Source organism: Aquarana catesbeiana, linkage group LG02 (assembly GCF_042186555.1).
Source record: "Aquarana catesbeiana isolate 2022-GZ linkage group LG02, ASM4218655v1, whole genome shotgun sequence".
Taxonomy (NCBI): domain Eukaryota; kingdom Metazoa; phylum Chordata; class Amphibia; order Anura; family Ranidae; genus Aquarana; species Aquarana catesbeiana.
In genome coordinates, this window is record NC_133325.1 from 669087722 (window position 1) to 669105044 (window position 17323).

General features: G+C 39.9%; 1 protein-coding gene across 5 annotated transcripts in view; it reads right to left on the minus strand.

Annotated features, from left to right (window-relative positions):
• Positions 1-17323, minus strand: part of CUX1 (cut like homeobox 1) — a 536633-nt gene that overhangs the window by 305350 nt on the left and 213960 nt on the right. For all 5 annotated transcript variants that reach the window (XM_073616665.1, XM_073616662.1, XM_073616663.1 and 2 more), the window contains one exon: positions 6050-6128. In XM_073616665.1, the coding sequence (XP_073472766.1) occupies positions 6050-6128 (79 nt within the window). The remainder of the gene's footprint in view (positions 1-6049; positions 6129-17323) is intronic.

Sequence of the window (17323 nt, forward strand, 5' to 3'; positions counted from 1 at the left end):
TTTCTGAATGAGTACAAGACTGTCTCTGATTGGCTGAGGTGGGGATCTTGACTCTACCCATCTCTCCACCTCAGCCAATCAGGGGAAGCCTTGTATTCATTCAGAAAATTACTTGACTTAATTTTGGCAGTGTATTTGGAAGGCACATTGGGCTTCTGGAACATAGTGCTGTATACTGTATGTAGCTCATGCTACATACTATTCATTAAGCGCGCCAAGTGGGCACATCTATTAGTGAAGGTAATAGTTTAGACCAGTTTTGTTGGACCAGAAAGCTGGAGTTAGGTGGCAATAAACAAAGGCAACGAGAATATTGATGGAAGACTGAGTGATCCATTAAGCCAGTCCATTTAATACGTGCTAATGCTTTTCGTTATACTAACTCCAGAAAGTCTGCGTTGATAATCCTATTGGCCAGTGGCAGCCCATCCATTAGGGGTGCACGGGCGTTGCCCCCCCCCATCCATGCATCTGGCCTCCTAATCTACATACAGGGCACTGGGGGGGGGGGGTTTGAAGCACATGATTAGAGCCAGAGGCTCTAATAGGCTTCAAAAAAGGGTGGGCTCGGGGCACAGAGCACTACGCTACGAGCCCGACAGTAGCGAATGAATTCTACACTATTCAACACCTAGGAGGAGAAGTGAGGAACTGCACGGCGGAAGCCGTCGTGATGTAGAGGAGGAGGAAACACCCACTCGCCACCCGTAGGAGCACTGCCTGTCCGGAACCTAGATGGGGTAAGTGCTGGGTGACCAACCGACCACAAGACCCCCAGGGGGGCTGCGTGGGACCCGACAGAGCGGGGGGGGGGTTGTTTGCCGGCGCCCCCCCCCCCCCCCCTCAAAAAACCACCAGCCGCCACTGCTATTGGCAGCAAGCAGTCAGGACCAATATACAAAAATCCACCAAAAATACCATACATACAGTATATATTGCAGCTCCTGCTTCCATGCTTTTGGTTAAAGACTAAGTTTAGTCAAAAAAAGTTTTAGAAAAACAGCACAAAGGACATTACTTACTGTCAGTGCGATCTGTCTCCTAAACTGATGGCTACAGAATTAGTTGAAATCTTCCATCATCTGATCCCACCCCCCAACCCTAGCAGTCATAACCTTCAGATGCCGTGGGGCGGTGTAACAGATCCAAGGGAGTTGTTATGCAATCATAAAGAGTGCTGACTATATGCACTTACTCTGCCCCCCTCCTTCAGTACTTTAGCTTCTATGAATGAAAAATAATCAATGGAGGACAACAATTCATTTCCGCCAAACCTTCATTCATAGATCAAGTTTCATTCATGGAAGCTATAGCACAGCTCCTATAAATGAAGGAGTGGGGAGGCCAGGGGGGAAGAAAGGGTAGGCATAGTCAAAATGTCAGTGAATAATGACAGGTCCCTCGAGTGCATATGATAGGACCCTCTGCTCTTTTAACCCCCGCTGCACTAGAAGTTTGTATGGAGACAGAGGTAGGGGGGATCGGAGGGTGGAAGATTTCAAATAATTCTGCAGCCATGAGCACAAGGGTCACATTGCACTGACGGTGAGTAATGTTCTTTGTGCTGATTTTTTTTTAAAACCCTTTTGACTAAACTTAAGCTAACTCAAATTATAATCAGAATAACCTACCCACACATACACACACACAAAAATAAGCCCAAGGAACATAACTTACAATCGGTAAGATGTGTCCCTTGGGCTGATGTCTCTTCTGCTAGGTGAAATCTTTCTCCAACCCCCCCCCCCCCCCCACTTCCCCTTTTTTTCCCCTTTCTCATTTTCCTGCTCTGTACCTATATCTTCTCTTTTTTTCTCTTCTGGCTTCTTCTCTGCACTTTCCTCACACGTTCTCATACCCGGGCCAGTTGTTTAGGCTGTCGGCCCGCGCTGTGTGGCCAAGTTGTTCAATCTCTGCAATACTGTTCATTAAAACGTTTTTTCAAAAACATGTACATACATTACAGTAAGGTTATTTTATCACTCAGGAATGCCTCTTTAAAACCCAACTCCCTTAAAACTTTTGTTAATGTTTACAACATATCAGTAAAAATTTAGAACCACTGACAGGTTGTTACTTTTTGACTAGATCATTTTATTTCCTGTCCTGCTAATCACCATTCTGGATCTGAGAAGACACTTCCCAAGGGGAACACAGACAGCAATAAATACCTACTATTTTCCTACTTTTCCCATTCAATCCAAAGGAAAAATAACAGGCTTTTGTTTGAGTTTGGCTCTTATATCTTAGTTCTCTTGTTTTTGTTTTTTTTGTTTTTTTTATCTTTTTCATTGAACTGACTATGTGTTAAGTTACATACTGTTTATTACTTGCCTAATCATTCAATGGGAAGATATTGTGTAACTTGCCACATCCTGTATTAAATCATCATGCTAACTGTTTACCACAGTGCACAATGCTTGGTTTTGCTTAAGAAAGCTTTATATTGAGCAACAGAGGTATACAACGTTATTGATTTTATTATTTGAGCATATCAGTATGAAAGAAAAATAAATACATTATTATATATATATATATATATATATATATATTTATATATATTAAGAGCGCAAATGAATATTGAGCAGAATCAAACTAACAGGCATACTATAGAACACAAAGCTATGCCCATGTAAAGCGAAGTACACACTATCAGTTTTTTTTTCCACTCAACCCAGTGGGCTGATCAACAACAAAAAAGAAGCTTGGAAGGAGTTTGTTCAATTGTTCAATGTTAGTACATCGATCTCCCCACTGAGCTATTGTGTTCTGATGGGGGGACTGCAGGACTGCGGGACTGCCCCCCCCCGCCAGAACACATTGGTCATCGCTCACAGCCTGGAAATTGAACATATTAGAACTTTTGTGTTTGTGAGGGAGATCAAAAAGAGGAGAAAGATAACAAAAGAAGTTTCCACTTTTACAGCCTAACTTGGATAACACCTACTTTATATTTGTTATGTGTTCTGATTCACATAGCTATCATCTCCAGAGACTGGGTAGTGGGAAATCCAACAGCACCACATCCCAAAACTGTATGTATACAGTGGGGACGGAAAGTATTCAGAACCCCTTAAATTTTTCACTCTTTGTTATATTGAAGCCATTTGCTAAAATCATTTAAATTAATTTTTTTCCTCATTAATGTACACACAGCACCCCATATTGACAGAAAAAACACAGGATTGTTGACATTTTTGCAGATTTAATAAAAAAGAAAAACTGAAATATCACATGGTCCTAAGTATTCAGACCCTTTGCTGTGACACTCATATATTTAACTCAGGTGCTGTCCATTTCTTCTGATCATCCTTGAGATGGTTCTACACCTTTATTTGAGTCCAGCTGTGTTTGATTATACTGATCGGACTTGATTAGGAAAGCCACACACCTGTCTATATAAGACCTTACAGCTCACAGTGCATGTCAGAGCAAATGAGAATCATGAGGTCAAAGGAACTGCCTGAAGAGCTCAGAGACAGAATTGTGGCAAGGCACAGATCTGGCCAAGGTTACTAAAAAATTTCTGCTGAACTTAAGATTTCTAAGAGCACAGTGGCCTCCATAATCCTTAAATGGAAAACGTTTGGGACAACCAGAACACTTCCTAGAGCTGGCCGTTCGGCCAAACTGAGCTATCGGGGGAGAAGAGCTTTGGTGAGAGAGGTAAAGAAGAACCAAAGATCACTGTGGCTGAGCTCCAGAGATGCAGTCAGGAGATGGGAGAAAGTTGTAGAAAGTCAACCATCAATGCAGCCCTCCACCAGTCGGGGCTTTATGGCAGAGTGGCCCGACGGAAGCCTCTCCTCAGTACAAGACACATGAAAGCCCTCATGGAGTTTGCTAAAAAACACCTGAAGGACTCCAAGATGGTGAGAAATAAGATTCTCTGGTCTGATGAGACCAAGATAGAACTTTTTGGCCTTAATTCTAAGCGGTATGTGTGGAGAAAACCAGGCACTGCTCATCACCTGTCCAATACAGTCCAAACAGTGAAGCATGGTGGTGGCAGCATCATGCTGTGGGGATATTTTACAGCTGCAGGGAGGGGACGACTGGTTGCAATCGAGGGAAAGATGAATGCGGCCAAGTACAGGGATATCCTGCTCAGGACCTCAGACTGGGCCGAAGGTTTACCTTCCAACAAGACAATGACCCTAAGCACGCAGCTAAAATAACGAAGGAGTGGCTTCACAACAACTCCGTGACTGTTCTTGAATGACCCAGCCAGAGCCCTGACTTAAACCAAATTGAGCATCTCTGGAGAGACCTAAAAATGGCTGTCCACCAACGTTTACCATCCAACCTGACAGAACTGGAGAGGATCTGCAAGGAGGAATGGCAGAGGATCCCCAAATCCAGGTGTGAAAAACTTGTTGCATCTTTCCCAAAAAGACTCATGGCTGTATTAGATCAAAGGGGTGCTTCTACTAAATACTGAGCAAAGGGTCTGAATACTTGGGACCATGTGATATTTCAGTTTTTCTTTTTTTAAAAATCTGCAAAAATGTCAACAATTCTGTGTTTTTCTGTCAATATGGGGTGCTGTGTGTACATTAATGAGGAAAAAAAATGAACTTAAATGATTTTAGCAAATGGCTGCAATATAACAAAGAGTGAAAAATTTAAGGGGGTCTGAATACTTTCCGTCCCCACTGTATAAGAAGTATAAAGAAAGCAGGATTTTAAAGGTGCCCATACTGTATTTTAATACAGACTTGATATAAAAATGTAAATTTTGTATTAGAACAATGTTTACTAAAAACCCATAAAAACAGAATACAACTAACTATGTCCAAATAATCACAGATGCAAAAGCTAGTTCAATATAAATCTCTTCTACTAACAGCTTCAAGTAGTGGCTTTGACATGTTTTACCATAATTGCCTTCATCAGGAATGGCGTTCCTACTAAAAGCAAACACAAAGAGATCTCCTCTGTTTCAATATATGGGCACCTTTAAAATCCCATTTTCTTTATACTTGGTATGTACATAGCTGACCAATGTTCTGATAAAACCAGCACTGAAAAATCCTACTTGGTTTTCTTTGTTTATGAGGGTACTGGAGAACTGTGTTTGCTATAATTAACCCTGTCTGTCCTGTGTTGACAGATCTCATTATTGGTTGTAGACTAATTTCAACACTCTGTTCTAACAATGGGTTAAAGATTTAGAAGCTGGCTTGAATTATATGTTAATGGGAGGATACTCTATGTCATTTCTATTGGGAAAGACTGGTTCTGACATTGTTCGGAAAGGCTTGCAGTCAGCCATGAGAAACATATTTTATATTTTAAAAATAATGTTTAGGCATGATCTGAGAACTCATGACATATAGTGGTGTTTCCTCAAATTTGACTACTTTAGGCTGGGTTCATACTGCTGCGCTGTGCGACATCGCATGTGAGTCGCACCGCACTGCAAATCCCATCGTAAAGATTGTATGGATGAATTCGCATCGCATTCGGACCAAAGTCGTGCAGGACCCTTTTTATGGCCCGCAACGGAATCGGATCGCATGGGTGTTCAGACCCATGCGATCTGATTTCTGCCGAATTGACAGTTTGCACTGCGATATGCGAACTGATCTGGGGGTTTCATTAACATTATATTGACACTCCCAGCAGTTCACATAAGGCAGTGTAAACTGCCTGCAAGTTAGGTGCGATGCAAGAACCCACAGTGGATTTGCAGGGTTTCCCGCATCGCACCAGTGTGAACTGAGCCTTAGGTACAGAGTGTTCATTTCTAATAAAAATGCAAACAACAATGGCAAAGAAAATGTGAATAGGAAAACAAGAGTATTCCCAAAAATAGTATAGAAATGGGAAGCCGTCATTGAGTAGGATGTGCCTTGATAAAAACTCCCCAAAGAAACATGGATCCTGGAATTTTAGTGCCATACTGCTCGCTTCCCCACATTTAGGTGTGCTTTTGGTTAAGTCTGCACACATATATGTGGACATTTAAGTACACATCTCTATGGTCAGCAATGTTTTTTATTGCCATTATACCAGTTTATATATTGGAAAATGCACTAATATTTACCTGGGACATCAATTAATCGCTTATAGACATTCAAGAAGGCAGCTTCAGCTTCTTTACTTCTTTTACTTAATGCATCGATCTAATGGAAAAAAAAACAAAAAACTTGTTTTACATTGAGTACCACCAGTTATGAAACACTGTCAATATTTGCAGGAAAATAGGTTAGATCAATAGGATGTAGTGACTCAACTACAGCATTTGTATATTACTTTTTGCCCAGCTGCAATTTTTACAATCTTATATGCATTGGTTGAAAGCACAAAATAGCAGACAAAAAAAGTATTTAGTACAGAAACTACTTTTATAGGCAGCCAGAGCCATTTAACAAAATAATGTAAAAGGATATTTGCTCTGTATTTTGTAATTTTAAGATTACTTGTACTACTTGTAAAATAAAGTATCCAGCAGTGCTTCTACATATCCTCTGTTGCTTGTACAGCCCCATGGGAACCCCTAAACTTGGTGCACTTGAATATTTAAATACTAATTTACTAACTTCCAAGTTGATATTGGTACTCAGTCATGCAGCCTTCCACCTCCCTCAGCTCTTTTGGTTAAAGGCAGCCCATCATACTGATAAACACAGAGACACTATAGACAGGAGGGGGCAGGACTAAACAGCGACTTCGACTAGTAAGTTATTATTTACCAGGTCCCACCCAGGCTAATTCTGACATTTCTCTCCTACATGTAAAAATCTGCATTTTTTTTTTTTTTTTTTTTTTTGCTAGAACATTATATATTGTGTTTTTTTAGCAGAGACCCTAGAGAATAAAATGGCAATTGTTTGGAAAAAAAATACATTTTAATGATTTTAATGCAAAAAAACACAATATATAAAAGATGATGTTATGCCGAGTAAATAGATACCCAACAGGTCACGCTTTAAAATTGCACGCACTTGTGGAATGGCGCCAAACTACGGTACTTAAAAATCTCTATAGGTGATGATTTAAAAATATTTACAGGTTACTAGTTTTGCGTTACAGAGAAGGTCTAGCACTAGAATTATTGCTCTTGCTCTGACGTTTGCGCCGATACCTCACGTGTGGTACAAACACAGTTTACATATGCGGACACGACTACACTTACACTGTCGCTTTAATTTTTCGTTTTTATCACTTTTGATCCTATCCCAAGAAATGTAAACATCCATTGTGATAAAAATAAGGCATGACATGTCCTCTTTATGAAGAGATCTGGGGACTATAAGACCCCAGATATCTCCTCTACCCTTGAAAGCATGAGATAAAAAAACAAAAAAAAAAAAACAAAAACAAAAGACAAAAAAAAAACACTGATCTCTGCTTTCTAGTAAAAAAAGAAATGGCAGTGTTTACATCTGCCAAAGCCAAAAGTGACGTCGCTTCCGGCCTTCCAGTGTCATAGAGATGGCTGGGGACCATTCGGTCCTTGGCAAGCTCTGTGTTAACCTGGCGCCACCGCCGAATCAGATCGACGGCTTTCCAATTGTACGGGAGAGCACGGAGAAGTGCCGATGGGCAGCGGGAGGGGGCGTCCCCTCCTGCTGCCTGTAAAAGCAAACCAGCGGCTAATAAGCCGCTAGGGTTGCTTATACATTGTAAGGTATCGCTGGCTGAAAAAAAGATATCTTGAGTAGCTGCAGGCATCATCCAGATATCTCCACTCAAAGTCATGTGGGCAGGAAGTGGTTGACGTGCCTTTAAATTGTGGACTGCTGGGTCTCAGAAGATAACAAACGATAGGTGCAGGCTCCCGTGGACACTCTCACTAGCATGCTAGTACCAATTTAAATAAGAAGTGCAGAATACAGATTTATTTTATATGAAAAGCTTGGGGTACTTTTAGTGAACACATATTTTGAGCAATTATTGCAGTATTTACAGTTAGTGATATTTAAAGTGGTTCTAAACCTTAAATATTTTTTTACCTTAATGCAGAAGGTAAAAAAAATGTTTAGGCATCAGTATTTGCCCCAACCCCCCCCCCCCTATACTTACCTGAGCTCCCATTCGATCCAGCGCTATGCATGTCTGTAGCTCTTGTCTCTCAGTTCCGGGTCTCACAGGCTTTGCTGATGCAGCGGGGCCATGTCATTGGATGCAGCAGCAGAGCTCAGGAGTGAACCCGCATGATTACCTCCATGGGAAGCGGCTTCCTATTGGAGGCACTAGCCAGAGAAGGAGGAGGAGCCAGGAGTGCCAGCGGAGGACCCAAAAAGAGGAGGCTTCTTGTCTCTATTCTATTGCACAGAGCAGTTAAATAGAGTGTTTAAAAAAAAAATCCTTTACAACCACTTTAATGTGACTTTCGTATTTTTACAAGCTTCCTCTTACATTTTTGTTATCTTATCAAATGTAGAGATTTGGAACTTGGGCACTAGTGCCATGCTAGATTAGCTACTGCAATTGCTCAACAACTTTTACTATAACATATCAGTCATGATTGCCTCTATGGGAAGCAGCTTCCTATTGGAGGCACTAGCCAGAGAATGAGGAGGAGCCAGGAGTGCCAGCGGAGGACCCCAAAAAGAGGAGGCTCCTTGCCTCTATTCTATTGCACAGAGCAGGTAAATAGTCTTTAAAAAAAAAATCCTTTACAACCACTTTAATGTGACTTTCATATTTTTACAAGCTTCCGATATACTTTTTTGTTATCTTATCAAATGTAGAGATTTGGAACTTGGGCACTAGTGCCATGCTAGATTAGCTACTGCAATTGCTCAACAACTTTTACTATAACATATCAGTTATAGTGAGTGTACTGTTTTTAATGAGTCAGCAGACTCAGACCTACATTGTGAGAAGGAGCAGTAAAGCACAACTATTGTAGAGATTTATAAAGCAGCAAGCAGAGCCTGTATGTGCAATGAGCAAACCTGGCTGTCCTCATGTACATAAAAAAAATCACAAACTATACATAGAAGCAGAGCTTTTTTAACCACTTGCCGACTGCCTCACGCACATTTACGTCGGTAGAATGGCACGGGCAGGCAAAGTAACGTATATATACATTGCTTTGGACCTGCCCCCTAGCGGGCGCGCGTGTCCACGCCACGGTCTGCGGGACCCGCGGACTCGGTGTCCGCCGGTGTCCTGTGATCGGGTCTCAGAATGGCAGAATAGGGGGATGCCTTAGTAAACAAGGCATCTCCCTGTTCTGCCTAGCGACACAACACTGATCGTCTGCTCCCTCTCATCGGGAGCAGTGATCAGTGACGTTTCACAGTAAGCCATGCCCCCTAACAATTAGAATCACTCCCTAGGACAACTTAACCCCTTCCCCGCCCCCTAGTGGTTAACCCCTTCACTGCTAGTGTCATTTACACCAGTATTCATAAAAAATGTCCGATGTGTCCGCCATAATGTCGCAGTCACGATAAAAATCACAGATCGCCGCCATAACTAGTAAAAAAAAATTTATAAAAATGCCATAAAATTACCCCATATTTTGTAGACGCTATAACTTTTGCGCAAACCAATCAATAAACGCTTATTGCGTTTTTTTTTACCAAAAATATGTAGAAGAATACGTATCGGCCTAAACTGAGGAAAAACAATTTTTTGGGGGGGGGATATTTATTATAGCAAAAAGTAAAAAAATAATGCTTTTTTTCAAAATTGTCGCTATTTTTTTGTTTATAGCGCAAAAATTAAAAACCGCAGAGGTGATCAAATACTACCAAAAGGAAGCTCTATTTGTGGAGAAAAAAAGGACGTCAATTTTGTTTGGGAGCCACGTCGCACGACCGCGCAATTGTCAGTTAAAGCGATGCAGTGCCGAATCGCAAAAAGTGCTCTGGTCTTTTGCCAGCCAAATGGTCCGGGGCTGAAGTGGTTAAATATTTACCTAAATCTCTAAGATTATTAATATCAACCTGATGTATTTTACAAATATATCTAAATTAATCAAAAAAGGTTAAAGTGTTACTAAACCCAGGAGATTGCATTCACTATATCTGGTCTCCCACAGTACACAGAACATGGAAATGCAGTTATTTTAGTAAATATAAACTGCTAAATGCCTTTTCTTATCAGTGGTTACATCCTTGTGATTTCTATCCGTGCCCAGCCAAGCACTGGTTAAAGCTTGTAGGAGGAGTTTTCTGACTGTTTTATGAGACTGCAAGACGCCTGACCTGGACAAGTGCTGATTGGCCCTGTGCTGATCACATGCACTCTCCCAAGAAAAAAAAAAAACCTCTACTAAGACACACAAAACTGAGCATGTGCAGCCTGACTCCACGCTTCCACAATGAGTATAACAAGCATGCTTTACTGCATATACAGACTGATTTGACTGTTCTGGGTTTAGTAACATTTTAATACATTCTCTTTAAATGCTGCAAATGCGCAAAAAAGGATATATATATATATTTTGTTCTTACTGTAAAATCCCTTCCTTTGCATTTATAGAAGGACACAGTGAAGATCCTGGGGGTATCTGACCACTGGGTTATAGAGCCAACTACAGGAGCAGGCAAATGATGAAGAAAAGCAAGCGGTGCCAACCGATCCAGTGGAATGGGCCATGATAATCAAAACATTTTTGATTAAATCATGCAGCATTGTGCCAATAAGCTGCAAAAAACAACTGTTGAGGCAGAAAGTCTAGAGATCACAGGTCCTACATCCAGTGACACATAATACACACAATTTACTGGTCTTACCCTTGGCACAAAAGTTTTGCCCACTCTGTCAGCATCTGTCACAATAAAGCTGTGGCTAAAGCAGCCCAGAGGATCGATCCAGTGACAATGTACATGGATCTTGCTATGAATACCGCCTTCCTGTTCATGGGTCCTTAAAAAGGAGGGAGATTCCTCTACAAGGATCACCATAACCTTATTCAGCCTATACATGGGCAGGACCACAACAGGCGGTGACATCTGATTTTTAAGGTACTCCATCAGGAGGATATCTGTAATCAATCATTGGAATAATAAATACCAGATATTACAATATAACAATGTGTAAGATGAATTTCAACAACAAAATTTATATATGAGGGAGAAGAGAGAAAGGGGGAAAAAAAGGGTGGGGAGGAATGTCGCTTACCCGGGACCCAACCCTAGTTGGAGTCAAGGCACCACCGAGAAAAAAAAACGCAGGGGCTAAGGGGGACGTGCAACTTGCATGTCCCCCTCAGCCGCCATGGGTTTTTTTTTCAGTGGTACCTTGACTCCAACTAGGCTTGGGTCCCGGGTAAGTGACATTCCTCCCCACCCTTTTTTTCCCCCTTTCTCTCTTCTCCCTCGTTAATAAATTTTGTTGTTGAAATTTATCTTACACATTGTTATATTGTAATATCTGGTATTTATTATTCCAATGATTCATTAGAGATATTCTCCTTATGAAGTGGTTTAATGCCACAAAACTTGTTGAATTGAGAATAACAGTATCCATGGGAATCCATTATATTCTGATCCTCACAAGCAGAGGACATGAATGCTGGGGATATACATGGATTGTTATTGCATACTCCTAGGATGTCTATCATTAAGTACTTGGATATTCTATGTTTTTAAGCTTTTTTGTAATAATAAAAACTGTATTTTTCATAAAATTTCAAGTGTATGCTGTTTAAGTTGTACCGAAATAGTCCTTCATCAAACTCCCCGATAAGAGAAAGTTGTTTGTATTTGCATGTGAAAGCATCCTGCGTTTTGGAGATCCCAAGGATATTCTCCACAACAGCCAATACCCTGTATTTGTGTACCTAGAAGTACCTGCTAAGCAGTGGCTGTTCACTATTTTTTTTAAGCTGCCACTTGTAAAAATAAAGCAATATAGCAGTCATTTACAATAAATGTCAGTCTAAAGTTCTTATGAGTCAGAGAGCACTATATATAGTACTATACTATACTATATTATAAAAAAAATATTGTAATGGGGGAATTAATACTTTATTCAAACATAATGAAAATGAAAGCCACCATCAGATTTTTGTATTGGTAAACCTTTATACAAGTTTAATAAACCAGACTGCACATTGCATCTTATATTAAGAACAAAATCATTTTTTATTCAATATTATAGTGTAAGTACTGAAAGTAACATTTTGCCGATCTACATGTAGAACCAGAGATCAGTAAAAATAAGTGTCACAAAGAAAATCAGCCAAGACCTCATGAAATAAATATTGCCAATGTCTGGCCACTGAGCTGTATAAATGTCATCAGCCCAAGTAAATACCATAATGATGTTATTCTGACCAGAATAATATTTATACAGAAAATAAAGGCACCTAAGACAGTGCAGGGAAACGTCTATAGATCACAGACGTCACTAATAACCAAGGAGGGACAGGCATACTATCAAGCAGCTCTACCTCCAATTTTACTTCGTGGTCTGTTTTACCATAACATAAATAGCGTCAGGAAAAATAGTTGTTCATCACTAAATATTTATATAGCTGTCAGTAAAAAATATTTTCCGTGGTTGGCAATCTATGCAGAAGCACATTGTTTAATTTATTCCTTTCATTCTAATGATATAATCAGTGTGTTTGTCCATTAAAGTGGAAACGAACTCTAAACCTACTCCCACCCACATTCTAAAGGCCCGTACGCACGATCCGAAAATTGGAAGTAAAATTTTGTCCAACGAACGATCTGCTGATTTTCAGGTCGTTAGTATGGTGCTTGATTCAGATTTTTCGTCTGACAAAAGCTGGATGTGCAGACTATTACATTTTTGTCATACGTGAACTCAATGTCCGGTTTTCGTTTAATTAGTACGGTTTAGTCCGAAAAAAAAATCAAGACTACCCATGCTCAGAAACGAAAGAATACATACAAAAAGAATAATAATAAATAATACATACAAAACATGACGTCACTTCTGAAGTTGTATTCTGTCGTAAGAGAATTTTCGTATGGCGACTAACCTCTATAATTTTGACATGAGACTAGCATGTAAAAAAAAACGGACGAACGGTCGTCCGAAAATCTGATCGTGTGTACGAGGATTTAGCCTAATCTATCTAGTCCTGTAAATAAAACTTACCTATTTACCTATTTAGCAGCCACTCTGGTCCGGTCCCAAGCTGTCAGCGGCAGTGTCAGTGTGTAGGAGAGGCAGCTGACAACAGAAACCCCATAGTAAGTCTATGGATGACATCACTTCCAATTTGACGTCATTTCCCAGCTGTTGTCGGCTTTCTCCTACAGAGGGTGCCGCTGGGGATCAGACCGGAGTGGCTTCAATATAGGGAAGTATTGTGATCTTTTAAGCTGGATAGATTAAGCTTAGAATAGGGATGGGAGTAGGTTTAGGGATTGATTTACTAAAGGTAAAAAGACTGTGCACTTTGGCAAGTGCAGTTGCTCTAAAGATTAGTAAATGAGCAGAAGCTTTACTGACTTCCATCATCCAATCACGTGCAAGCAAAAATTTATTTTTAATTTTATTTTCCTTGCATGCAATTGGGTACTCTTTGCAAAGTGAAGCCTTACCTCATTTACTAAGCTGTGGACAGTCTACTTGCCTTTAGTAAATCAACCCCTTAGAGTTAGTTAAGTGCTCCTTTACTTCCACTAAGTGTGGCACATTCAATTAGACTACATATGTACAGGCATAGTGCAATGGAATGAGAGCAAACGAAGAAATAGATCATAACATCCTGATGGCTTTTAACCACTTCCCGACCAACCGCCGCAGTTATACTGCGGCAGGATGGCTCCCCTGCATGAGCAGTCGTAGCTATATGATGGCTCGCGGGGTCGGGATAGCAGGTGCGCGCGCGGCCACTGCACAACAGGGGTGCCGGTGCTCGTGGCCGACGGTCGCGATAACCGCCGGCCACGAGCGATCGTAAGCAGGAGAGACAGAACAGGGACGAGTGTGTGTAAACACACACTTCCCTGTTCTGTTCTGGCAGGAGTGACAGATTGTGTGTACCTATTAGCTAGGAACCACGATCTGTCACTTCCTCCAGTCAGTCCCCTCCCCCTACAGTTAAAATCACCTCCCAGGGAACACAGTTAACCCCTCGAGCGCCCCCTAGTGTTAACCTCTTCACTGACAGTGACATTTTTACAGTAATCAATGCAATTTTATAGCACTGATCGCTGTATTAATGCCAATGGTCCCAAAAATGTGTCAAAATTGTCCGATGTGTCCGCCCTAATGTCGCAGTCACAATAAAAATCGCAGATCGCCACCATTACTAGTAAAAAAAAAAAAAAAATAATAAAAATGCTATAAATCTATCCCCTATTTTGTAGACGCTATAACGTTTCAATGTTATACACTTATTGTGATTTTTTTTTACCAAAAATATGTAGAATACATATCGGCCTAAACTGAGGGACAAAAATAGTTTTTTTTATATATTTTTGGGGGATATTTATTATAGCAAAAAGTAAAAAATAACGTTTTTTCAAAAGTGACGCTCTTTTTTTGTTTATAGCGCAAAAAATCGGCAGAGCCGATCAAATACCAACAAAAGAAAGCTCTATTTGTGGGGGGAAAAAAAAGGACGTAAATTTTGTCTGGGTATAACGTCGCATGACCGTGCAACTGTCAGTTAAAGCAACGCAGTGCAGAATCGCAAAAAGTGCTCTGGTCAGGAAGGGGGTAAATTCTTCCGGGGTTGAAGTGGTTAAATAAGGTGATAAACATGGGTGCAGCCAAGGGAAACTTGCCCATGGCTCCAACACAAGAAGGCAGAATTTGTACAGGTTGATATGTTTTGTAGTGAGGTCAAGTTATCTCAGCTATCAGAGCCTGTTCAAATTTAGGAGTACCGTAATTAAAAAAAAAAAAAAGTTCTCCTATAAAGTACAAAAAGCAAAGAGGTAAATTGATTGGCCATTAGACTCTTTTCCAATACACCAAAAAAGATACTAAAAGTTAAAAGAGCAATGATTAGTGATGCCCCTGTTCTTCCTCTGACCTTTAATAATTTAGATGGGATCAAACACTGTATTAAATCACTGTTTCAAAGTAGTTAAAGTAGATGTAGTTCCAGTGTCCTGCTAATGACAGCAGTGGAACATGCTTGGGTAATGTGTGTAGAAAGCTTCTCTATCAGAAGCAAATATGATGGGAACAACAATGCAGAAGTGCTACTGGAATACAGGGACAGAGCGTTGTCACCCTATAACAGGAAGTGCCTGCTCAATGCAAGATCACTATGTATTATTTTTATAAAAGCTGAAGATTTATAAAGGCTGAAAATGACTTGACATTGTGGGTCATACAGCATGACTGAGCCGTTATGAGGCTGGAGCAGCTTAGAACTGCATGCAGATGGGTAATGTTACTTTATAGGGAAGCAGCGTTTATATGGGCACAGCCACACAGTCTAATTTTGCATAGTGATGATCTATAGTGAATTGGAAAAGGGTTACTGGTTTATATCTTAGGGGATCAAAGGTTTCAGGGAAAGTACAGGGTCATTCTTATACTATACCAACTAGGGTTGCGCCGATACCAAGTATTTGCATGAGTATTGGTACTCATGCAAATGCACCGATACCTGAAACAGATACTTTCAGGCTTGGTTCTTTGAGCTGCCAGTGGGTCTCCCTTGTTGACAGCTGAAGTGTTAAAGAAGTCCGGAAATTGGAGCTATAAAAAAAAAAAAAAAAAAAAAAAAACATTGCTCAGCCGCTGAAACATTAAAATGAAAAGAAACATTGTTTCTTTTTGAATCTTTCTGTTTCTTCATCTGTAGATCAAAGGGATGATTCCTCTGTTTAACCCCTTATAAACCCTTCATTTACTCTAATCAGCCTTAATTAATTCCCTATTCTCCTCCATTTAATTATTTTCCTGCTTTTTTTTGTTCACGTCTATTTTTATAAACGATAAACAATTAAAACTTTTTTTTTGTTTGCTTTGTTAGTGAATATTTTTACACATATATATTAACATATATTTACACAATTCACATTGAAAAAGCCCAAAATTTTTAAAAAATTTATTTTTTTTATTTGTAAATAAATTTTCAATGCTTTGTACCATTGCTGACAGCTGAAGTGAAAACAAAACAGTTGCGGTATGTATCGGTAATTGGTATCGTCGAGTACCAAAAAAAAAAAAAGTATCGGTACTCGTATGGTATCGGTGCATCCCTAATACAAACTATTAAATGGTGTAAAACCCATAAAAGCTCAAAAGCCTGCTCATTGCTGTTTGAAACGTTTGAGGTATCTTAATTAACTGGTAACTTTACATCTATTACAGTAGTGAGTGTAGAAACTCTGTCTTCACTGCTGATAGGCATAGTGGGGCTGATTCACTATAACCAGAGAACAGGGGCAGAACATTTTAACTTGCCAATAGTAACAAATCATCTTTTATTTTTATGGAGGCACCAATTCTGATTGGCTGGTATTGGTAACAAGAATCAATTAAGGGTTATTTTTTTTCTCTTCAATTTTAATGGGTCAGCCCTATTAGATGTAACAGAAAAAGGAACTTAGTTTGAGGTACATGTATCCAGTGTTCGGAATATGGTGGAAACATAGTGTAAAAGTCGCAATCTCCTTTCTTATAGGGGTTTTTATGGGCACTACATTTGTATATTTCCCCTGAATCAAAAATATAGCTAGAGCAGATAAAATGGTTTTCTAATATTCTGGCAAAAAGCCAGTCCGATAAAGTATCAGCCGGAGTTTCCTAAAGTGATCTATCCTTGCATACGATTGCATGAGATATGCAGGTTCATTGACAAGTATAAATTGAATTTCATGGCATACTCTTCCCCTAACATTGCTTAGTGCTGAATTTTTCATATATTTCTTTCCCACTGCTGAATATTTGAGTATCATTTTATGAAATATGCAGGTTTCTTCTGATGATACGTGACAGGAATAATAAAAAAGGCATTCTTTTCCTATCCCCACTACATGTTGGCCTTATATTGTACAGCCCATTGACCCTAATATTAAATAGTGTAATGCTGCACCCATTATTAATGGGACCTGCCAAATATATCACCCAGGAGACGAAGAGCTGGGCCAGGATTTAGGCACTGTAGACAAGGAAAAAATATTTTACACATTTCTAGTCAGCAAGATTTGTCCACCCCAATTAAAAAATGGATATCCACACAAAAAAACACACATTTTTGCACGTGTAACAGAATAATCAGTCAATAGCCCAAGCATACACAAGAGAAAGGCTTTAAAATATTTCATACCACTAAAAAGCAGTAGATCTGATAATACCAAAACCCAGCCAAATGGACAGGCAAGCAGCAGTAGAAATTTACCAAAATTGGAACATTAGTTAATATAGCATGGGCCACAATATGCAAACTTGGATTATCTGAGCCTGTGTG